The sequence below is a fragment of the Sorex fumeus genome, unplaced genomic scaffold, assembly GCF_029834395.1.
Source record: "Sorex fumeus unplaced genomic scaffold, SorFum_2.1 ptg000063l, whole genome shotgun sequence".
NCBI classification, from domain to species: Eukaryota; Metazoa; Chordata; class Mammalia; order Eulipotyphla; family Soricidae; genus Sorex; species Sorex fumeus.
This window is the reverse complement of record NW_026606120.1, coordinates 47,236,610-47,261,673: the sequence shown is the minus strand read 5'-3', so window position 1 is coordinate 47,261,673 and position 25,064 is coordinate 47,236,610. Positions and strand designations below refer to the sequence as shown.

The window sequence follows — 25,064 nt, the reverse complement described above, 5'->3', positions numbered from 1 at the left end:
AAAAGATTAAACAAAGATTACTAATCAGAATGTGGCGCCTACAGAGAAATTGAAGTTTTCAATCTAAATTTTCTTATTGGGGAAACATTAATGGTTATTAACAGTTGAAATTCTTTTTAACTTAAGAATCTGTACTATCTAGGAAGAGCTGCGGAACTAGAGCCTGGAACTAAAGTGAAATAAGAGTTCTGGGAATCTAAAGCTTTATCTTACAAGCCTTAGCCAATTTTATTTTATTTATTTATTTTTGTTAATTTTTATTAGTGAAACACAATGGGTTACAGTTGTAGACTTACAAATTTTTGTGCTTGGGTTTCAGTTTACAATGATTGAATACCCATCCCACCACCAGTGCCCATTCTCCATCACCACGGATCCCAGTATCCCTCCCACCCCCCATTCCCCCATCCCCCCCTGCCTCTGTGGCAGGGCATTCCCTTTTGTTCTTTCTCTCTCTCCTTTTGGGTGCTGTGGTTTGCAAAAGAGGCATTGAGTGGCAATCATGTTCAGTCTATAGTCTACTTTCAGTATACATCTCCCATCCTGGGAGGATCCTCCCAACACCCTTTACTTGGTGCTCCCTTTTCTATCTGAGCTGCCTTCTCCCCCAGCATGTGTGGCTGGCCTCCAAGCCATGGAGTGAACCTCCTGGTACTTATCTCGGCTATTCTTATGTGTTAGTCTCCCATTTTGTTACTTTATATTCCCCAGATGAATGCAATCTTTCTATGTCCCTCTCTTTCTGACTCATTTCACTTAGCATGATACTTTCCACCTAGTACCATTTGTGTGTAAATTTCATGACTTAATTTTTTCTGACCATGCCTCAGCCAATTTTAACGAAGAATTTAGGCTGCTTTACAAACAATAGAAGTACAGAAGCCATCAAAATAAACCAAAAAAGTTTTCTTGTGTTTCCATAAACATTGGCAGTTCAAGTGTTTTCAGCATGTTTGTATTGTGGAATTGTTAAAGTATCTGGTGTAGAAAGCTCATGATTTGAGATAACTAAGGTATAAGAACTATTGAAATTAAGTCAAAAGAGGTTGGTTCCAAGTTCTTCTTATGCTGCTATGTCTCTCTCTCTATATATATATGTATTTCGTGTGTGTTGTTTGTTGAGGACTGGAGTGATAGCACAGCGGTTAGGGCATTTGCCTTGTACGTGGCTGACCTGGGTTCGATTCCTCCGCCCCTCTGAAAGAGCCCAGCAAGCTACCGAGAGTATCCCGCCTGCATAGTAGAGCCTGGCAAGCTCTCCGTGGCATATTCAATATGCTAAAAACAGTAACAAGTTTCACAATGGAGACATTACTGGTGCTTGCTCAAGCAAATTGATGAACAGTGATAGGACAGTGCTACAGTGCTACAGATTATCATAGAAGTATGTTCAAGTATATTAGAATAGTCTAGCTGTGCTTCTCTTGCCTATCCCCCTTCCGATTCTTTTTCTCCAAAAGGCTTTCTTTTACTTTCACAAACTGAAGTAATGAACTAAATTTGTACTGCCAGTGCAGTCTCTTGCAATGTCATTATGTAATCATATTTGCTTGAGAGCTGTTACAGCCCTGTGTGAACCATGTTCATAAGCTTAATATAATTATTAGATAAACTAATATGCTATTTGGATATATCAGAAATTATTGTTTATATCTTTTTGAAAAAAAATGGTGGTCTGGTTTTGAGAAGGACTTTCAAAAGCATATCAGTAATGTAAATTTTAATATGTAAGAGTTAAATTTAAGAGTATAAGTTAGTATTTTTTGTACATATATCTGTCTGTCAGGTGTTACTGCCATACCTGGCAGTGCTCATGAGTTATTCTTGAACTCAATACTCAAGGATCACTCCTGCAGTACTTGGGAGGGGTATATGATGCTGAGGATTTGACCTGGGGTCAGCTGCCGTTCAAGGCAGATGCACTAAGTGCCTTACTTCCTATACTAATTCTCTGACCCTTTTATCTGTATTTTAACTTGAAGGAATTAAAAGATGTTTCTGGTAAAGGAATAACTTTTTTTCTTTTTTAGAAATTCTAGCATCAATAAAGAGAGGTTATGATCTCTTACCTTCCAAATTGATTGTCTCTGAGTAGTCTGCTTTGATTCTTGTTTGTTTAGGTCCACATTGGAGTGAAAGGATTTGTTAAAGATTCTATAACAGGATCTGGCTTAGAGAATGCAACCATCTCAGTGGCTGGTATTAATCATAATATCACAACAGGCAGATTTGGTGATTTCCATAGATTGCTTGTTCCTGGAACTTACAATGTTACAGCAGTTTTAACTGGGTAAGCATTTAAATTAGACTCTTAAGACATCAAACCTCCGTTTATAAGAGGCTTTTGTAATCTAAGATATAGTTTATATCTATAATTTAGGAAATGTTGTTTAGCATTTCCTGCTTTTTCTCGTTTTCTTATTCCTTACCCATCCCCTCCTCCCATTTATATAGGTGATACTTACTTTGTAGAGCCCTTTGTTGCATAATCTAGTAATACAACTAGATATGAAGCACAATTTAAAAAATAAGAAAGCCTTGAAAAGATGGTCAGCTGTGTAATGCATCTCCTCAAGGCTAATAGAACAGCAGAGTAGAAGAAACTCAGGTTTCTATAAAAGATATTTTGAGGAGTTGTCATTAGCCTTCTCTTATTAGTAAATGAGTAATAAATTTGCCAATTCCCCTGAAAAACCTTCCTAAAGGCTAACTTTGATGAGTTTTACATAATCTTTAAATAAATTTGAACTTTCCTGTTTTGGAAAGTAGTTGGAATGTTAAATTAATAATAAGCTACAAACAATTAGATCATGTATCCCTTCTTTGACTATTGTAGCAATGGTTACAATAGTTTTAAAATTATAGTTTAGATCATATGGTTATAATAATGTTAATATATATAGTTTTGATGTACAGAATTATTGAATTACCACTAAGGGGTCCAGTACCCTCCATCAGTGTCCTTGTTACTTCTGTCTACTTCTTTATTCCCACTACCCACTTTCTGTGTTTTCTTCTTTAAATAGAATTTGGGTGGGCCAGAATGATAGGACAGTGGGGAGGGCATGTGGCCGACCTGGGTTCAATCCCTGGCATCCCATGTGGTCTCCTGAGTGGCATAAAGAGTCATTCCTAAGTGCAGAGCCAGGAGTAACCCTTGAGCAACTCCAGGTGTTGCTCCCCAAAAACACAAATGGCAAATAAATAAATAAATTAATAATAATAATAAAATGTTGGGGTGTTGTGAAATCTGAGAAGATAGTAATAGGAATGGTTCTCTAAAGACTTAATTTGGAATTATTTATAATATCCTAAAAGTCTTATGTTATACGTCTATAGTTCATTTGAGTTTTGTTAGATCACTAAGTTTAGAAGAATTAAAGACTTTTATAATGTTAAAAAAACATTATGTGTTTTAACTCTAACCCATCTACTTTAAAAAAAAATTTAGGTATATACCACTGACTGTTAATAATATAATAGTGAAAGAAGGACCAGCCACAAAAGTGAATTTTTCCCTTCGGCCAACCGTAACTCCAGTGATTCATGACACAACTGAGTCTACAGCAACTGCTAGTCCAGTTACTATACTGAATATTCCTTCTGGAACAAAATCCTCCCACCAGCCAATTCAGCCAAAGGACTTTCACCACCACCATTTCCCCGATATGGAAATCTTCTTGAGAAGGTTTGCTAATGAATATCCTAACATCACCCGGCTTTATTCATTGGGAAAATCAGTAGAGTCAAGAGAACTTTATGTAATGGAGATATCTGACAATCCAGGAGTCCATGAACCAGGTAATTGATACTGCGCCTTGCAGTACTACCATCCAGAGTTGTATACCATATACAACTATATTTCATCTCAAAAGGTCACCTATAATGTGTATAACTAGAACAAACACCCCCCCACCCAGCATTTTTCAGGAAAGGGGAAAATATTAATTTGATAATCCATTTTAAGCATGGTGTGTAACACATTGCATAGATTAGATTCTCTCTGCTAATAGTTGTCTTATTTTCATGTAATAATCATGTACATCTGTATGCCTACTCAGACGTTTATTTTAGTAAGGATGCTGCTTTATAAGATGTTACCCCAGAAACTTTTGATAAAAATAGTTTTTTTTTTCTTAAATCTTTTGTTCAGGGCATAAACATATGTTGGGGAAAAAACAGAGCCTGTGATAGCTGTAAAGGAAAAAAAACTCTTCCATGCTAATATTTTGTTTCCAGGTGAACCTGAATTTAAGTATATTGGAAATATGCATGGAAATGAAGTGGTTGGAAGAGAATTGCTGTTAAACCTCATAGAATATCTTTGTAAGAACTTTGGAACAGACCCTGAAGTAACAGATTTGGTTCGTAGCACTAGAATTCACCTTATGCCGTCCATGAATCCTGATGGGTATGAAAAGGCCCAGGAAGGTAAACAATAACTGTCTATTAATGCTTAATCTCTTTGTAGTGTCAGATGGCATGATTCTTTTTTGAAGATAGAAGAGAATTATTTCCTTGGAGTTTTTAATTCTACTTTTTTCTCATAATTTGTGATTTGTTCTAGCTTTTGTTAGATTAGTTCATTCAATAATAATGTGATCATGTTTATATTTAATGGAGTTTTCCACTTTCATAATGGTTTTTATTTGCTAAAAGTAATTTGTTTCACACATTATTCTATTTTAAATTGTAATTCTTATAAATTAATTACTAGTATATTAAATTACTTAGAGATAATTCTCCTAAGGATGAATTTAATCTCATAAATGAAAAACTAAAACCAAGTAATATTGAAGCCAATAACTATTTGACTTTCAGTTTGTTCTTCATATATTCTAAACCTGTTAAGTTTTTGATTCCCTGTCTGTCTGCCTCCTCTGGGAAAGCCTGTTTTTCCTGGGTGATGGGAGAGTGGAGGCAGGAAGAGCAACAGCAGGTCACCTTATGCCAGAATCCTTACAGAGAATCAGTCTTTTCTACTCCTTGATTCTTCCAGGCATTGGTGGCAGCAAGTACAATAGGTCCCATAATGCAGACTACCCACCGAAAGAACCCACTAATGAATGATCAGGTTAATCTATTTGCACATGTTAGAATATTTCCCTTTAGATTTTATTTTTGGTTACCTTAACAAATCCTATCCCACATTCTTTCAGAGACCTTCCTAAAAGACTATTTACTTCTAGTGAAGTGAGTATAGTTTTTCTTCATTCCTGCAATTTTATCTCATACAATGAACCCTCATAGGCTTCTTCTCCATATTAAAATGGAGTAAGTTTAAGATGCACTCTTCCTTCTCCATCTGGTTAAACTTCCAGTTTATGTTTTGATTAACTAATTTTTTGACATCATGTTAATCTTAGTGTACTACAATTTCCATTTCATCTTTTTTTTTTATGACATATTAGCGGCCTGTATACTACCACAATAGAGTTCTGTTCAGATCAGTAATGCCCACTCAGCATTGTGATTACGTCATTATATGTGGATTCTTGACAACTAAGATATGCTTTAATATAATTTGGATATTTGAAAAATTTCCCCCTAATAAGGGCAGAAACAAAGAGAAAATAATTTTATCTCTGTTCAAAAGGTATCAGGACTGAGGAGATATATTAACGTGTTAGAATGCATGCCTTGTGTGTGGAGGTCCTGAATTTGGTCCCAGGCACTTTGTAGTTCCCTGACCACCACTGAGTATGTCTCTGGTGACTCCTAAGCACCATTAAAATGAACACATTGGACCCAGACAATTGGACTGAATATTGTTGAAGTGGTCATGGGGCCCCTGAAGATCTGAGAATCGCCTATTTCCCCAAAATTTTTTAGAAAATATACATTTTTAGGGGCTGAAGCAATAATAATAAGCAGATAAGGTGCTTGTCTTGCACTTGACCAACCTGAGTTTGATCCCCGGCATCCTATATGGGCCCCCAAGCACCATCAGAAGTAATTTCTGAGTACAAAGCCAGGAGTAACCCCTGAGCATTAAACAGAAAGATACATTTTAAAGTACTCAGTGTCAAAAAGATGTGTTTTAATCATGTAATGATCAGAGAATTAATACAGGAGTTAAGGTATTTGGTTTGCATTCTATTGACCAAATTTGAATCCCTTGTACCACACATGGTCCACGAAGAACCAGTAGGCATCACTCCTGAACACAATGCCAGGAAAAGCTCCTGAGCACTACTGGGTGTGGCCCAACCCCCACCCCCACCCCCATTCAAAACTTAATCATGTGATTGATCATAGTGAAGCCTGGTGTATTAACCTTTGAGTTGAGATATTTGAAGTGGTATTTTGGATTAAAATATGAGTACAACATTTTAGAATCTTTTATCGTACAGGGGATTCATCAAGTGTAATTGGCAGAAACAACAGCAACAACTTTGACCTGAACCGAAATTTCCCTGACCAGTTCATTCAGATCACAGATCCTACCCAACCAGAAACTATTGCTGTTATGAGCTGGATGAAGTCTTTTCCATTTGTATTGTCAGCAAACCTTCATGGAGGTAATAGCAACTTGATTTGCCACTAATCAATTCTTACTGAGAGCATTTGAAGATTCTGGTGCAATTTTGTGCTCCTGGCTTTAAGTTTTCTTAAAATTGTTATCTTTTTATTGCTTTCATGGCAGACAAATATTTTCTCATGGCTTTTAGATAATTTTTCTACCTTTTCTACCCTATGCTGTTTCCCTGTGCTCTATGACACTTACTTTCTCTCTCTCTCTCTCTTTCTCTCTCTCTCTCTCTCACTCTCTGTCTCTCCTCTCTCTCTGACTTTTATTTATTCAAGTATTTTATATGGGTCTTTCTTTGTTTTGCTTTTTCGGTTACACCCTGCAATGCTCAGGGGTTACTCCTGGCTCTGCACTAAGGAATTACTCCTGCAGTGCTCGAGGGACCATATGGGATGCTGGGAATCGAATCCGGGTCAGCTGCGTGCAAGGCAAATGCCCTACCCTCTGTACTATTGCTCCAGCCCCTATATTTGTATCTTTGACTTGGAATTTGATGTCTTCCTTTTCACTCATAAAAATTCAACATTAACAGATCCAAATGTTGAGTATTATTTTTTTGCTAATAGTTTACCAAAATCTTCTGTTTAGATTTTAAAATTTATAATCTTTTTTTGCTATATATTTAAAAGCAGCACAGTGTCTTTATTCTCATCTACTTTTGAAATTACATAACTACATTGTTCACTAAGAAAGAATAGTTGAACAGACTGTGAGGGCAGAATTAAGAATCATCAGAGTCCAACACAATGCTAATGTGAATAAGAGTGAAGATGTCAATATTCAAGGGAACAGAGAACGTATCTACTTGTAAACCTTCATATGAGTATTCATAGTAGCACTATTCATCCTAGCCAAAAATATATACAACCCAAATGTTCATCTACTGAAGGCAAATAAATAAAATATGATCTAGCTATATAATGGGATATTACTTATAAAGAAGAATGAAGTCCTAATGCATGCTGTAACATAGATGAACCTTGGAAATATTATGCCAAGTGATAGAATCTAGTGACAAGAGATCATATATGATGGAGTTATATGAAATGTTCAGAATAATTAAATCTATACAGTAAATTAATATATGTCTTGAACTGGAAAGGAGAGAGGTGTGAATAAATAGGGGTGGATGTCTGTGGGGAAGGAATTTCGTGTTAATCTTTGTTGGATTGTTCATATGAAATATCAGAGTTAAAATATGATAATCTCTGTTTAAGAAGAATAGTACAAATTTAGGAATGTTTACATTTAAGAAGTAAATTGAGGACTGGAGAACTAGTACAGCAGATAGGGTGCTTGCCTTGCATGCATGACCTGAGTTCAATCCCTGGCACTACATTTTTTCCTCGAGCACTGACAGATGTGATCCCTGAGCTCAGAGCCAGTAGCTTCGAGCACTGCCGGGTATTGCTCCCAAACCCACCCCCCCCACCACCACCAAAAAAGAAGTAAATTGAGATTATCCAAAAATTGCTCTGAAAACTTTCCAATGTAGAAAAAATATTTCTATGATTATGGATGATTCTCAAAGATACAAATAGGAATGATGAGTTTACAACTTGGTAATCTTTAAGTTTCTTTTAAAATATTTTTGTATTTTGTATAATACTTGATAACATTGCTTTTAGCTTTAAAAATTATTCTTATGGACTCTGAGCATAGATGGGTGTTTCCCAGCCCCTCTCCCCCCGCCCCCAAATATTGCAAAATTATATTCAGAACAAGTCATATGTCAAATTGTCTAAATCTGGAAATTTACTACTATTTCTATTTCAGTTAAAATAATTTTGAGATGTTCACCTGTGGTATCAAGACTTTGGCATGATGGGGGAACAGGCATCTTTAATAGTATAAATTCATTTCTTTTCATAGCATAATTTGGTTTTCTCCTTCATCCAAAAGCATTTAAATAAGTTTTGAAACCTTGGCCAAAAAAAAAAAAAAAACTTTAGAGGAGCTTATCTTTGCCTTCACCGGTTTAGAATTTTGAAAGACTATGGAGAAATGCATGATAACCTTTTTTATAAATTTTGGCACTGTTTATTTTGGGGTGAAATTTTATAAGCTAATCATTTTAATGAAGCATTCAATGATGTTTAATGTGTTTCTAGTGTTGTACAACCACCATTTCCACCAAGTTCCAAAACATTTTTTCTCTCCACAAAGAAAATTATTAACCTATTAAGCATTTGTTCCTTTTTCCCCATTCTTCTGATCCCCTCTTCCATAAGCTGTATTTTAATTTTCTTCATCCTCTCCTCTGATATACAAGTTTTAAAAATTAATGAAATTAAATGTAATATGTATTTTTCTTTTGCTGCTTGTGTTTTTTGTGTCAAAGCTAGTCAGAGACGTTAATGCCTTTTTTTCCCCGGTAAAGCAAAATAGTTTTTATTGACACTTACATAGAAAGATGTGAGGGGAGAGAATGAGAGAGGTATGTGTTCAAGAGAGCGTAAAGGGCTCCTCCAGAGTGTAAGCAAAGCAAAGAAATAAGCAAGCAAAGAAATACAGAGACCAGCAAATGAGAAACTTGTTCAAGGAGAGCACAAGCTTGAAAAGCAAACTGATGCTATTTATTTTCTTATCAAAATTTTAGATGTGAGTCATAGATCCCAGGTGAAATGATTTTTTTTAAATTAAATAGTCTAAAATGAGGTGTTACAGCACCCTTATTCTTGTTAGAACTATTCTGGGGAAATAGTTCTTCATACTTGTTTCTTAAAGATAACATTTTTTTTATAAAGCAAATACTTGCCACTTCTTGTTATCACAGGATTCTTTCATCTGAATTCAAGTGTAATTCCTTCATCTGAATGACCACAAATTGTTATGATAAAAAGTGGCTAAGATGGAAGGCTAAGAAAAAATGTACAGGTAGACAAATGTAAACAAGGTAGCAGGAAAATAAAAGATTTGATTACATGGTGGTGAAATGAGCCTGTGTAGCTAAGGGCTTTTGCCTAGAAAACCCTCTGTTGTGTACCCAATGGGAATCATAAAGACGAAGGGTATTCTTCACATTCGTTTTAAAGCCTCTCTCTTTTTAGTTAAGGTCGTGGAAAGTAAAGTAACTCCAGTTGATTGATTTCTAATACAAGCACAAGAAATCTTTATTTCTATGTTTATGCCTATTATTTTCTTACATCTAGGGGGACTTTTCTAGGGATGCGCAGGGTCTACTAGGATTACCCCTAGCCATACCTTTGGGGAAGGCAAATGTGGTGCTAGGAATAGAGTTTAAGGCCTCATGCTAGGCATGTACTCCTTGGAGCTATCACTCCAGTCCCCAATATTTTACTTTTCTGTGTGGTGTGGTGTGGTGGGGGGGGTTCTGGAATGGAAGCCAGGGCTTTATATATGCAAAGCATTGTATAAAGCACTTAGTTACATCACTAGACTCGAGAAATTTTTAGAGTGTGTGTGTGTGTGTGTGTGTGTGTGTGTGTGTGTGTGTGTGCTTCTGAAAGTAACTCAGGACTGACTCTGCTGTCTGTTTCAGATCCTACACGCAAAGAGAATGGGTTAATTGGACTTTTAAGAGTCCTTATTAGCTGGCCCGGTTAGGTCACCAGCACTGCCTAGAGCCCCCTGAGCACCTTAGCACCACCAGGAGTGATCCTTTGCATGGAATCAGAAGCAGCCACTGGCCACTGCTGACTGAGGCAGACCCCTTCCCTCCACCACCCCCACCATGACCTTAAGAATGTTGAATTTTATTGAAAAAGTATCAAACTTTGTTCAGTTTTTCTAATCCTACATGTTAGAAAAGTAAAAACTGTTTCCAGGATGCCAGTGTGCTTCTGGTTTCAGTCTGACATGTAAATTACACCTTTAAATTCAGGTAAATTCCCAAGAGCTCTCCATGTAAGACACCCTTTAAGTACTCTGCATTCCTTTGTATTCTCACTTAATGTATCCACTTTGATTTTCTGTGGTAAAAATTAGCCTTAGGGAGTCAGAGCTCTGATACAGCCTGTAGAGCACTTACATTGCATAGGTTGATCTGGGTTCAATTCCCAGCCCCATGGGCACCACCAGGAATTAAGCCCAGACCACCACCATGTATGGTCCCAAAACAAAAGAAACAAAAAAGATTTTTAAAAATTAACCTTGGGAATTAGCCTTGGGAAGCAGGATAGTCGGGACAGGTAATGAGAAGGCAGACTGATAGCAAAAGTACACTTATTAAAGGTCTTCGACATTTGTGTGATGTAGAGGTGAGGAAGTTATGTACATCAAAACCACAAGAGTGAACAGAAGTTGGGCCCAAAGAGGTAGTATAGTAGGCAGGGTGCTTGCCTTGCATGTGGCTGACCTGACCTAGATTTGAGCCCTGGCACCTCATATGGTTCCCTAAGCTCCACGGGTATGGGGTTCAGATTCCTGAGCTCAGAACCAGGAGTAAGCCCTGAGCATCTCCAGGTGTGTCCTAAGAACAAAATAAATAGTGAACACAGTGTAAGCATGTAACCCAAACTATAATAAGTAAAAAAAAAAATTCTCATTTTTTCTTTTCAGAAATGTTTGAGACATCATGATTTTGATTTAAGTTAAATTTTTTTTAAATTTATTTATTGAATCACTGTGGGAAAGGTTACAAAGCTTTCAGGTTTATGTCTCAGTAATGCAAATATCAAACACATTTCCCTTTACCAATACTTATTTTTTACCATGAAGAACCCCAATAAAACCCCACCCCCCACCCCTCCCCGTCCCTGTGAGGCAGATGAATTCTAGTTAACACTCTATCTGCTTTGATTAGATTCATGGTTTCAATAAAAGATTCACCACTATTATTTAGAGTTTACCCCCCCCCCCCCCAAATCAGACATGCTGAAAAAGCATTGTGAAGTGATTTGCTTTCTACAGCTGGGTTAAAGAATTAAATGTTGGTTTTGGATTTCTGCTATTTTACCTATTGACCCTGGAAGTATTTCTACTGAAAGTCAGATAGTTAAGAAACTGGTTTCTGTGTTCTGGAGTCGTGGCCGTGCTGGAGAGCCGCTCGCGGGGGGCAACCGGTGGCCTCGGTAGGGCGTGAAGGGCGGAGCGAAACGCCCCCCCTCCCATGAGGTTTTAGTCGCCCCCACACTCCCGGCTCATACCTGCTGTCCACAAGGCTCCCATGTGGCCGCCATCTCTCTTTCCAGAGAGGAGAGGGCGAATGGGGCAACACCCTTTCCCCTCCGGCAGACTTGATGGGCTGGATCAACGCATAGTCCGTTCACCTCTCCGCTCCAAGCCGCTGGGCTCTGCATCAAGTCCTTGCGCCTCTGGGGCCATGGCCGCGCTGGAGAGCCGCTCGTGGGGGGCGACTTGTGACCTCGGTAGGGCGTGAAGGACGGACCGGAACGCCCCCCGACCCATGAGGTTTTAGTCGCCCCCACTCCCCCGGCTCATACCTGCTGTCCACAAGGCTCCCATGTGGCCGCCATCTTTCTTTCCAGAGAGGAGAGGGCGAATGGGGCAACACCCTTTCCCCTCCGGCAGACTTGATGGCCTGGATCAATGCATAGTCCGTTCACTTTTCTGCTCCAAGCTGCTGGGTTCTGCATTAAGTCCTTGTGCTTCTGGGGCCGTGGCTGTGCTGGAGAGTCGCTCGTAGGGGGCAACTGGTGACCTCGGTAGGGCGTGAAGGACGGACCGGAACGCCCCCCTTCCCATGAGGTTTTAGTCGCCCCCACACTCCCGGCTCATACCTGCTGTCCACAAGGCTCCCATGTGGCCGCCATCTTTCTTTCCAGAGAGGAGAGGGCGAATGGGGCAACACCCTTTCCCCTCCGGCAGACTTGATGGCCTGGATTAACGCATAGTCCATTCACTTTTCTGCTCCAAGCTGCTGGGTTCTGCATTAAGTCCTTGTGCTTCTGGGGCTGTGGCTGTGCTGTAGAGCCGCTCGTGGGGGGCGACTGGTGACCTCGGTAGGGCGTGAAGGACGGACCGGAACGCCCCCCTTCCCATGAGAGTTTAGTCGCCCCCACACCCCCGGCTCATACCTGCTGTCCACAAGGCTCCCATAAATTTTTTTTTAATGTTATCAACAACTTTGTAAATCATGGTAAATAAAGTTAGTTCATTAAAAGAAATTAGCCTTGGGGAGATCGTTTCAGTTTCATGTCTCTGGCAATGCTGTGAAAGCTCTAATGATTCATCTTGAGGCAAATAACATGCTACCCATTTTTCTTTTCTTTATAGGTTCTTTGGTTGTCAATTACCCTTTTGATGATGATGAACAGGGGATTGCCACATACAGCAAATCACCAGATGATGCTATATTCCAACAGATAGCACTTTCTTATTCCAAGGTAGGCTTGTGTTTAAATATAAGATACTGTAAAATTACTTCTTTCATTAAAAAGAAATGCACTAAAACTATTAGTTATTTAATATCTTGGTATATGATTTTAAACTTCTTGTTTGTTTATATATGTACCTCTACTCAACACCTACATCCTCATACCTGGATGTCTTAAAGTTATCAAATTGTTTACTTGAAAGTTTTTAATAGGTTTTAAATATTATCAGAGTACAGAGGATTAAAGGAGATGGTACAGTGCACATGGTAAGATAAGATTGCCACAATCTACCATGGTACAGTGTTCATGGTAAGATTTTTATAATTAATTTAATGTAAATGGCACTGCCCTCCATCAGTTTGCTCAAGTGGGCCCAGTAACGTCTGCATTGTAGACTTGTTACTGTGTTTGGCATATCAAATATATCACGGGGAGCTTTCCAGGCTTTGCCATGAGGGCAAGATACTCTTGGTAGCTTGCCGGGCTCTCTGAGAGGGGCTGAGGAATTGAACTCGGGTCAGCTGGGTCGGCCACGTGCAAGTCAAACGCCCTACCCGCTATAACATGATAAGATTGCCACAATCTCCAGGAGCTCATCATCTCTCAACTAGGTATTTTTAGTAACATTCAAAGGAGTGTCCTGGCTTTGGCCCATTTTTCACCTGATTATTAGAATGAACAATGAATATATCTTCTATCATGTTTTCTTCAGATATCTTCATTGGTTTCTTAGTGCTCTTGAGTCAAAGTGTAATAGCTATTGTGTAGAACTTTGGAGTCTTTCATTGGATTCGTACTAGATGGTCCATTTAGATGTAGGAAAATGTAGTAGAAATTATATTTAAATGTTTTTAAAATAAAGTAAAATGTTTATTTTATACTTTAAGCTTATAAAATGTTTTGCAACTTTGTGATATATACTTTTAGTATTCTAGAGCATTAGTATATATAATGTATTTTATATATAACTAAGTGGATAGAGGTATTGATAGGAATAGAGATGGAGATATAAGACATGCAGCTCTTGAGTGGAAAAAAGCAGAAAGCAAAAGAGTATATATGCAGTTTTTTTTCTAATTAAATCACCACAGCCACAGTTACAAAACTTTCATGTTTGAGTTTCAGTCATACAGTGATCAAACACCCATCCCTCCACCAGTGTACATTTTCCACCACCAAAGTCCCCAATATCCCTCCCCTTCCTCTACCCCATCCAACCCATTTTCCTGCCTCTATGGGAGGCAATTTCTCTCTTTCTCTCAAATTATGGGCGTTATGGTTTGTATGCAGTTATTTTAATAGAATAAATTACTTTCCTTGTGATGAGAGAGTGGTTGATTTTTTTTTTGAGTGGTGAATATTTTAAATTTATGAAAATAGTTGTTTATATGTATTTTAATTAACAGGTTCTCAGTGGTGAAAAATGTGAAATTGCTGTTTTTCTCTTTAAATTATTATTGTTTATTGCTATTTTTGGTATTTCACCTCTGTTTACAAAAAAAAGAGCAATGCTATTTTAACTGTATTTTATAGCTCTACTTATTTATGATTTGGGGGCATACCCAGCAGTGCTCAGTCCTTACTTCTGGTTCTGTGCTCAGGGGGACCATATGTAGTGCTGGAGATCAACCGGGATTATCTGTGTCTAGGGCAAGCGCCTTAATCCCTAAACTATCTCTCAAGTCCCTCAAAGCTTAATTTTTTTAAAAGAAATTTCCCCTGATGATGTACTAAGAAGTAATCCTCCTACAATTCTAATAGGATGTATTTGTGCCTCCCTTGGCAGTTTTTTTTTTTTATCTCCCTTGAGATACGTTTTAGACACATGCTGTAGACACAGCTTGTTATGAGAAGTAGTGCATTGTTCTTAGAAAAAAAAGAATACAGCCAACTGTAGCAAGATAACTGGACAATGAGATGAGAGCCCACAGGGACAATCTGTGTCCCACTGAAATCAGAGAACAAAGTGTTTACTCCACACTGAAGCACTGTGTTCCCGTTGCTCATCAATTTGCTTGAGCGGGCACCAGTAATGTCTCCATTGTGAGACTTGTTACTGTTTTTGGCATAACGAATACACCACGGGGAGTTTGCCAGGCTCTGCCATGAGGGCAGGATACTCTTGATAGCTTGCCGGGCTCTCCGAGAGGGATGGAGGAATCGAACCCAGGTCAGCTGCCAGCAAGGCAAACGCCCTACCCACTGTGCTATCGCTCCAGCCCTCCACACTGTATGCAAATTATCCTCCACACTGTATGCAAATTATATATTTTTTACTTTAAAGTTAAACATACACAATGAAATAGGAAGGTGAACATTTCTGAAAATGGTTTTTATCGTTACGAATGATATATGAAGGCTTCAATATTTTCTTTACAGAGCATATTTAATTTTGATTTAAAAGTAGATAATAGGGGCTGGAGCAGTAGCATAGCGGGTAGGGCATTTGCCTTGCACACGGCCGACCTGGGTTCGATTCCCAGCATCCCATATGGTTCCCCGAGCACCGCCAGGAGTGATTTCTGAGTGCAAAGTCAGGAGTAACCGCTAAGCATCACCAGGTGTGACCCAAAAAGCAAAAAAAAAAAAGTAGATAATAAATTCTAAAATAATAATTCACGGGGGTGTGGTCCCACCAGCAGGTCAATCTGTACCTATGAGGCGAGTGCATCAGCAGCCTGATGGCACCTTCAGACTTCCAGATACCCCAAAATTGCTGCTGTACCTTTGGCCAGACCCCAAAAACTTGGGGCAAAATTTACCAAAAAGTAAACGGCCAAAAGTTAGGTATGTGAGAGACACACCCACAAACCACCTCCGACTCAGCTATATAATTGGAGGCATGACCTCTCTGATTCCTGATCAAACTGCGTAAGGGCCATGATCCAAGAGACTCAGAAGCAAATCTCAGTACCCAACGGCTTTTGGCAGAAATGCGTCTGGTCCCTGCAGTAGGTTACCAGAGCTGGGCCATCTAAGTTGGGAATAGGTTTTGTGCCTTGGCCTGTTCCCCCTGGCGGCCTGGTGGCCACCATCCTCTAGAGGCCACTGGACAGTCAGGTTTGGGTCCACAGTGACAATACACGTGGGGCCTCACGGGATGGGGGTGGAGCCGGCCCTTTCCTCCCCATCCCAACGAGACCCCTAGTCGCCACCCACAAACAGCCTCTCTGGCTCCTGATCAAGCTACTAAATGGCCACAATCCCAGAGACTCAGAAACAGATCTCGAAACCCAGCATCTTTTGGCAGAAATGCGTCTGGAGTGCACAGTAGGTTGCTGTCGCCAGGCCACCCCAGGGGGAAAAGGGTGCTGTCCCTCCGCCTGTTCCCCCTAGGCGACTCGGTGGCTGCCATCTTCTAGAGGCCATTGGACAGTCAGGTTTGGGCCCGCAGTGATGAGACACGCGGGCCCTCCCGGGATGGGGGTGGAGCCGCCCTTTCCTCCCCGCCCCAATAAGATCCCGAGTCACTGCCCACAATGGCCTCTCTGGCTCCTGATCAAGCCACTTAATGGCCATGATCCCAAAGACTCAGAAACACATCTCGAAACCCAATGGCTTTTGGCAGAAATGCATCCGGTCCCTGCAGTAGGTTACTGGCACTGGGCCACCCTAGGTGGGAATAGGTTTTGTGCCTTGGCCTGATCCCCCTGGTGGCCCGGTGGCCACCATCCTCTAGAGGCCACTGGACAGTGAGGTTTGGGCCCTCAGTGATGAGACACATAGGGCCTCATGGACTGGGGGTGTAGCTGGCCCTTTCCTCCCCATCCCAACAAGACCCCGAGTCGCCGCCCACAAACAGCCTGTCTGTTTCCTGATCAAGCTACTTAACGGCCATGATCCCAGAGACTCAGAAACAAATCTCGAAACCCAACAGCTTTTGTCAGAAATGCGTCCGGACTGTGCAGTAGGTTACTGTCACCGGGCCACCCCAGGGAGGAAAGGGTGCTGTCCCTCTGCCTACTCCCCCTTGGCGGCTTGGTGGCCGCCATCTGCCAGAGACGACTGGACAGTTAGGTTTGGGCCTGCAGTGACGAGACATATGGGGCCTCATGGGATGGGGGTGGAGCCGACCCTTTCCTCCCTGTCCCAACAAGACCCCAAGTCACCGCCCACAAACGACCTCTCTGGCTCCTGATCAAGCTACTTATCGGCCATGATCCTAGAGACTCAGGAACAAATCTCGGAACCCAGCAGGTTTTGGAAAGGAATCCCTCCAGATTTAATTGTTTAAATTTAAAATCATGTGGCCACTACTCTGCAGCCACGTGACATCATATGTTATTCATAACCAGCAATAGAAAACAAATTGTCTACTGTTGCCTTTTGGGCAGTTCTGAGTGTTGGGGTAAAATCCCAAATAATAATGGTGGGTCTAGTGTCAAAATATTGAATGTAATCAAAGTAGAGGGAGAGTAATTTGGAAATCATCTGCCCCACAGGTAGGGGGAAGGTGTGGGATGGGCCATACTGGGGTTTTTGGTGGTGAAGAATGGGCACTGGTGAAGGTACGGGTGTTTCATTGTATGACTGAGACTTAAACCTGAAAGCTTTGTAACGGCTGTCACGGTGATTCAATAAATAAAATTATAAAAAATGGAAAAAAATAATAACTCAAAATGTGGGATAAGAATGTAGCTTATGTGTGGAAAGGCCTATGTTTGATCCCTACTAACTAAATAAATAAATAAACCTGCATAGAAAATTATTCTTCAAGAGTCTTGCTTCGCATGAATGCATCCACCTCACTGCCTCCATTTTACAATCCTATTGATAGGCACTCTTATTATTTTTCCTTATCCTTTCTATATTTTCTAATGCAGATACAAATCAATGCAAGTAATTTTTTTTTTTCAGGAAAATTCCCAGATGTACCAAGGTAGACCCTGCAAAAATATGTATCCTAATGAATATTTTCCTCATGGGATAACAAATGGAGCTAATTGGTATAGTGTCCCAGGTAAATATTGGTTTTGGTTTTGGTTTGGGGCTACAACAGGTGGTATTTAGAACTTACTCCTGGCTCTGCACTCAGGGATCACTTCTGGCAGTGCTTTGGGGACCATATATAATGCTAGAACCAACCTTATAAACACTTTTTTAATCAAGAACAAATTGATGGATTTTTCTGCCCTCCTGGCTGGCATATTGCTTGTTACTAATTTTTTTTAGACAGAATTATTCTTTAAAAATATTAAGTCATTTAAAACATTAATACCTCTATGCTCTGTGCACTTTGATTAGTAAAAATCATAAACTCAAATGTGATGAAAGTATTGTATCTGACTTCAGATGTACTAATAGGAAAAATGTAAGTTATACTTGCATTGGTTCTGGTTCTTTTTTGGTTTTGGGGCCACATCCAACGGTGTTCAGCTCGTATTTCTAGCTCTGTTCTCAGAGATCTCTCCTACCAGGACTTGCGGGACCATGATGGGTGCTGAGTATTAAGCCCAGTTCAGCCACATACAAGGCAAGCACCCTACCTGCTGTACTACCTCTCTGGCCCTTTTATTATTTTCTTGAACAGGAAAATATATTTAGGTATTTTGTCTGTATCATGAGCATCAAAGAGCTCTCATACTAATTGTTTTCCAAGTAATACTGAGAAAAGATAAATTTGGCTTTTTGTTAGCTTTTGGGATCTGGGCTAGTTAGAACTTCTGACTGATTTTAATTACTTTATCTTTTAGGTGGTATGCAAGACTGGAACTATTTACAAACAAATTGCTTCGAAGTAACTATTGAACTGGGTTGTGTAAAATACCCAGTTGAGAAAGATCTGCCAAAATTTTGGGAACAAAATCGAAGATCTCTGCTCCAGTTTATGAAGCAGGTACTGTTGAGGAGTGAATGAAATGTGATATTTCTTCTAGGATCAGGATTTTTGTGTGCATTAGATTTTTAGTGGGATTTTAGAATACACTCCTGAATTTTAATTTGGGCTATTAATGTTTTAGTATATTTATTTACTATTAAAACTTATGGATGAAATGAGTTTACTTCAATGTATGGGAAAGAGTTGGAAATGACTGAACAATGTACCAATGTTTTCTGAATGCTTAGTCATCACATTTTGCCCTATCTTTATAAAAGGATAATGTAAATTGGAAACATACTGTAGCATTTGTCAAGTAATAGATGAACTATAGAATAAGTTTTTTTCTTTTATAGTGGTTAAATGTGAAATGATTAATTTCCTTTAGTTGAGTGTACATGGTAACCAATCACTAGACAATAAGAAATATGCCAATATGATGATTATAAGAGTACAAGAAATAAGCTAATGAGCATAGCTAATATGGTTAATAGAATAGTCTAAAACTTTGTATCAAAATTTATTTTCTCTATTCATTTTTACTGAGTGAAATGACATAAGCCAGTAAGTTTTTAGACTAATTAAAATTGTTTTTATCCCTAAAAAATTTAGTTTGTAGGAAAAAATATATACTATTCTTTGCCTATATTTAACAGTTTTTTAAATTTTGCTGAATTGCTTTATTTATATGAATTATAGATGCATGCACCTTTTTCACTAAACTATTTTAATATAAATTCCAGGTGTCAGTGTATATACCCCCAAATATTTTAGAATGCATCTTCTGAAAAAAAGAATATTTGGGGGCTGGAGATATAGCACAGCGAACAGGGCACTTGCCTTGCACATGGCCAACCCAGGTTCAATCCCTAGCATTCCCTTTGATCCCCTGAACACCACCGTGAGTAATTCCTAAGTGCAGTCAGGAACTACCCAAAATTTTCTACATGTCATATCCAGATCTCATCTAAGAAAATTAATGGTAATTTGCTGATATTCCCTAGCATCTAGAACATAGTCAAATTTCTTCCTATGACAAGGCTGAAATAGGATCTTCCTGGTGGAGGAGATGGAACCCTGGTACTATTCCAAGGCTGTTCACATTCTTCACCCTGCTTAGTAGCAGGTAATGTGCTTCACCTTTTGACCCCAAGCACAGAGCCCAAGCTCTGGTTGCAAGACAGTATCTCTGTGTCCTTATATTTTGGTCTCTGACTCTTTAAAACTTCACACAACATTAAAATTCTTGAATTTAAAAAACTACTATAAAATCCAGCTCCCGGAACCGCGCGGCCGCAAATGCGGCCGCACGACATCTTATCAGGACATCTTTTATGACATCTTATTATCTCATTCCTACTTTGGACAAACTTGCAGGCTATCGAATGTAGCCTGCACACAGGGCAGAGTCTGGCAAACTCCCCGTGGCATACCAAATATGCCAAATACCAGTAACAATGATGGGTCTCATTCTCCTAAAGAGCCTTGAATATAATCTCAGGGCTAGGATGAAAGAGACGTTACTGGGGCCTGCTTGAGGCAATCGACGAATAACAGGATGATGAATGGAAAAAAAAAAAAAGGAAACAACACTCATGGTGGAATTGGTGTTGAAATACTGTATGCCTAAAACCCAATTAACAATAACTTTGTAAATCACAGTTTTTTAATTAAAAAACAAAAACAATTCCATCATGTTCACAGTTCCCCAAGTCTTACCAGGAGGGAACCCTGAACAGAGAGCCAGGACTAAGACCAGAGCACTGTTGGATGTAGCCCCAAAATCAAAAAGAAGAAAACAATTCGAATAATAACTTACCCCTTTCCTATTAGTATAGTTGAAGCCAAATATAATACTTTCATCAAATTTGAGTTCATGGTTTTTACTAATCAAAGGGCACAAAGCATAGGGTTAAAAGTAATGACTTAATATTTGAAAGAGTGATTCTGTCTCAAATTACTTCCCTTCTGTCCCCAAAATATTCTTCAGATAGCTCTGATTTAGAACCAGAACCTAGTCAAGACTCCATGCATTGCATTAAAAAATATAGTCCTTTACTCTCTTTAATCTGGAATATTCCATTTTTGTTTGGTTGGTTTGGGTTTGGGTTTGGGTTTGGGTTTGGGTTTGGGTTTGGGGCCATACCTGGCATTGCTCAGGCCTTATTCCTGGCTCTGCTCTCAGGATCACTCCTGGCAGGCTTCAGGGACCATATGGGGTGCCTTTCCTGCCCCAGTCCTTCTGTTTTTATTTAAATGACATTTCCTATTAAAAGAAGCCATGACAGTTTTCTTGTAAAATGTTCTATAATCTGAATGTCAAATGTGCTAAAGTTTAAACAGTGTTATTTATATTCTTTATGATAAAGATAAATGTCTCCTTTGAAAACTAGCCTTTTGGAAACTAAAATATTTGTTTTGTGGACATATTTACTTAGCTAGTCTCTTAGCTTCAGGATTTCTGTTCCATATATTTACCTCATTGACAATCTTTGGGTTAGAACATCTAAAATAATTAAATGAGCTTTACCATTGAAATCTGGGTGCCCTTGTACTTTGTCCAGGTTCATCAAGGCGTGAAAGGGTTTGTCCTGGATGCCACAGATGGCAGGGGTATACTAAATGCCACCATTAGTGTTGCAGAAATAAACCACCCAGTGACAACTTACAAAGCAGGAGATTACTGGCGTCTTTTGGTTCCAGGAACTTATAAAATCACAGCATCTGCTCGGGGGTGAGTTAATGAGTGCACCAAAATCACATGCTAGTAATAAGATAAGTGTAGTTCATTCTGGAAGATGATTGTCAGAAAGTCCTACAGAGCTGCTAAGCAATCTTGGATTGAATGCTTGAAACACATTCGACCCTCCCTTAGTGGCCTATGAGCATATGAATTTTCAGATGGAAGAAATCTAAAGTTTGTAATTTGGCGTGGCCTCTTTTACCCTTTTTCTCCCAGGTTCCCTGCCAAAAATAAAGGTCATAGCCGCCTGTATCATTTCCTTATAAATAGTAACAATTCTTGGAAGTCTCTGTTTGAAACAAAGGCTCCTAGTTTGAGTATTTCTAGTCAAATTGTCCCATAAACACCATTTCACGAATATACCCTTTTTCAGCCCTCGTTCACAAACTTATTCACAAACACTGATTTTTTAGTATCTTGTTTGCCTTGTCACTTCAGTGAAATATTTGTTTCTGTTTCTAATTCTTTAAGTCCATTTTTATTGAAAAAAAAGTTTTATAGGGGCTAAATAAAGTGAGTAGAGCACTTGCCTTGCATACAGCTGACCTGGGTTTGATCCCTGGCACCATACATGGTCCCATGAGCCCCCCAGGAATAATCCCTTAGTGCAGATCCAGGAGTAAGTACTGAGCATTTCTGGGTATGGCTCAAAACCAAAATAAATCAATAAAACAAATTTTATTTTCACAAGAATTTTTTTTTACTTATTAAAAAATTAACTTTCCCTTAGGAGAAGAGTTTATCTCTCCCCATTTGCAGAACGCTGAGTGTATAATCTGGAGCTCATCGTTTCTGCTTCTTTTTTATGTTTTGATGTTTTTTTTTGTTGTTGTTTTGTTTGTTTGTTTTTTAACAGCTTATCCCTTCCCTCCCCCCTTTCACTACTTATTTCTGAAGAGGTAATTTGAATTTATTTAAGGCCAAGTACATGAACAAACTTACTGTGACCTTTTTTGGTGTTATTGTTTTTTTTGGGGGGGGGATAGATAATAAGCTTTTATTATATTGGGTAAATATCGGTACAAATCTCTTTTTTTTTTAATTTTTATTAGTGAAACACCATGAGGTACAGTTGTAGACTTACAAATTTTTGTGCTTGGGTTTCAGTATACAATGATTGAATACCCATCCCTCCACCAGTGCCCGTTCTCCACCACCACTGATCCCAGTATCCCTCCCACCCCCCACCCCCCCAATCCCACCCTGCCTTTGTGGCAGGGCATTCTCTTTTTGTTCTCTCTCTCCTTTTGGGTGCTGTGGTTTGCAAAAGAGGCATTGAGTGGCAATCATGTTCGGTCTATAGACTGTGACCTTTTTTGAAAAGTGATTTTCAAATATTCTGTGGTCCACAGAAAGATGAATCCGAACTTCACACCACTGAATAATGAGGTCTTTGCTGTTTGTCATCAATTTTTTTTAATAGCTTTGTAAGGGGTTATTTCACAGTGATTTGATAAAAAAAAAAAAAGAAACTAAAGAAAAATAAACATTACAATAAATACCCTCATAGTCCATATTTTGTGTTCACTATTACTATGTTTAGATAAATTTCTTATAGTATAGTTTCCAGATCAAAAATGCAGTTTTGTTTTATTTGAATCTGCTATGCATTTTCACTGTAGAAAAGCCAGAACATAAAGTTTTTTTTTTTAAAGTTCATTTCAAGACTATATGTCTTCTATTATTATATCTTGTTTGTCATCAATTTTTGAGGAGTATGAGAAAACCTAGTGCGGCAAGGAATCTGATAGACAGGATAAGAACACATAATAAATTATCATAAAATTTAAAATGTCACTCCAGGAAGTGATACACCACCTATCTCAAGGAGACACACGTCCTCTACATACCTCTCTTTCCCCAGCGCCTGGGATCCCTAACCGAAGTGTGACTAATCTGTCTTTTTTATTACAGATACAATCCAGTTACCAAGAATGTGACTGTCAAGAGTGAAGGTGCTATTCAGGTCAACTTCACACTTGTGCGATCTTCAACAGACTCAAACACCGAATCCAAGAAAGGAAAGGGGGAAAGCACCCACAGTGTTGATGCCAGTGATCCAACTACTAAGGAGTTTGAAACCTTAATAAAAGATCTTTCCGCTGAGAATGGGTTGGAAGCTCTCATGTTACGCTCTTCCTCCAATCTGGCTCTCTACCGATACCATTCGTACAAAGATTTGTCAGAGTTTCTGAGAGGCCTGGTGATGAACTATCCACATATCACAAATCTTACCAAGTAGGTTTCATCTTTTTCACTCTTTTATTTTTTTTTCATGCAAGTTGTACTCAGTTCTAGCTATATTGAATGGTTCTTATCGTATTTAGAAATGCTGGGAATTGAATGTATAGAGACATGAAGTTTATTTTGAAACATCTGCTTATAAATCTAACACTGAATTTTGGAAACTTTCATGAGGGAGAATCATTTGTTAGATGAGCAATGTATGACCCAGGTCTTCATGAAATGTAAAATTATTTGTATGATTTTTCTCGCTGATTTCAGAACTACCCACTCCACTTCTCAGTCGTAAGTTTATATTCTTATTAAATATTACTTTGTTCTGTTTGGATATAAGAGAAGAATTTGAAATGAGGCATTAACCTACAAGATGTTATGTGATCTTTTTCACTAGAAAATGAAATCTGAGGGCCTGGGAGATAGGATAGCAGCTGAGGCTCATGCCTAGCTTGCCTCTGACCAGAGTTCCATTTCCAGCACCACCTGGTTACCCCAAGGCATTGCTGGATGTGTTCCTGGAGGCCTCAGCACTTAACCTTTTAGATAGCAGGGGATTCACAAGCACTGCACTGCAGGACCTGAGAATCTTCACATCCTCTAGCCCTGTATTAAGCTGCCAGCCAGGTTGGCTGAGAATTGCCCCTGGGATTCCCAGGCCTCCTTAGCACTGCTTGGGAGCTCTCAACTCAAAATAAAAGGAGGGAAATGAAACCTGGTTGCTGTCAGTACTCAGCTGTGTATCCGGTCTGTGTTTCATGAAGCCTTAGAAACTGACAAGCTTGATAGTCCAGGGAAAATATGCAATATTGACCGATAGAAAGGTGATGGCTAATACAATCTTTCCCTTCACTTTCTGGGCTCATTTGCCTCCCTTTCACTGTTTCATTTCAACTCCTCTTTTGTTCTTTTACAGTTAAATTATTTGAATCTTTAATTCCTGCTCCTCGAATATTGGTTTATAATGTCCACAAATACAAAGAGTGATATATACCTTGACAATACCCGCTACCTATCTTCCTTGACTGATTTTTTTGTTGTTGCTAATGTTATTTGTCCCCCCAATATGCCGGGGACTATTAGATGCTGGGGATCAAACCCAGGACTCCCATTTTCAAAACTTCCTGTCTACCTGGCTCCCTTAACTAGTTTTCTAGTATTTCTGCCCGTTCATATTTTAGTTTTGTGAATCTTCGTGCAATATAGAGCTTATAGACATGCTTATTTTAAAATAAAACAAATATGAGCATTATTTTGCTATTCGTTTACTTAGTTTTTTACAACCTTCCAATTCACAAGCCAGTTCTTAGTTAAATATTTCTGTCCAAATATGCAACTTCTGAGAAAAAAAGATGGGAAGCTTCTCTCCCCTGGACTTTAAAGCATATTATAAAACTGTAGGAATCAGAACTCTGTGGTACTGGAATAGAGGCA

The 25,064-nt window shown here is 39.1% G+C and overlaps 1 protein-coding gene across 1 annotated transcript in view; it reads left to right on the top strand.

Annotated features, from left to right (window-relative positions):
• Positions 1–25,064, top strand: part of CPD (carboxypeptidase D) — a 74,522-nt gene that overhangs the window by 22,602 nt on the left and 26,856 nt on the right. The window contains exons 4-12 of the mRNA XM_056126603.1: positions 2,121–2,290; positions 3,452–3,801; positions 4,240–4,431; positions 6,354–6,521; positions 12,731–12,840; positions 17,689–17,791; positions 18,525–18,667; positions 21,214–21,383; positions 23,307–23,630. Coding sequence (XP_055982578.1) covers positions 2,121–2,290; positions 3,452–3,801; positions 4,240–4,431; positions 6,354–6,521; positions 12,731–12,840; positions 17,689–17,791; positions 18,525–18,667; positions 21,214–21,383; positions 23,307–23,630 — 1,730 coding nt within the window. The remainder of the gene's footprint in view (positions 1–2,120; positions 2,291–3,451; positions 3,802–4,239; positions 4,432–6,353; positions 6,522–12,730; positions 12,841–17,688; positions 17,792–18,524; positions 18,668–21,213; positions 21,384–23,306; positions 23,631–25,064) is intronic.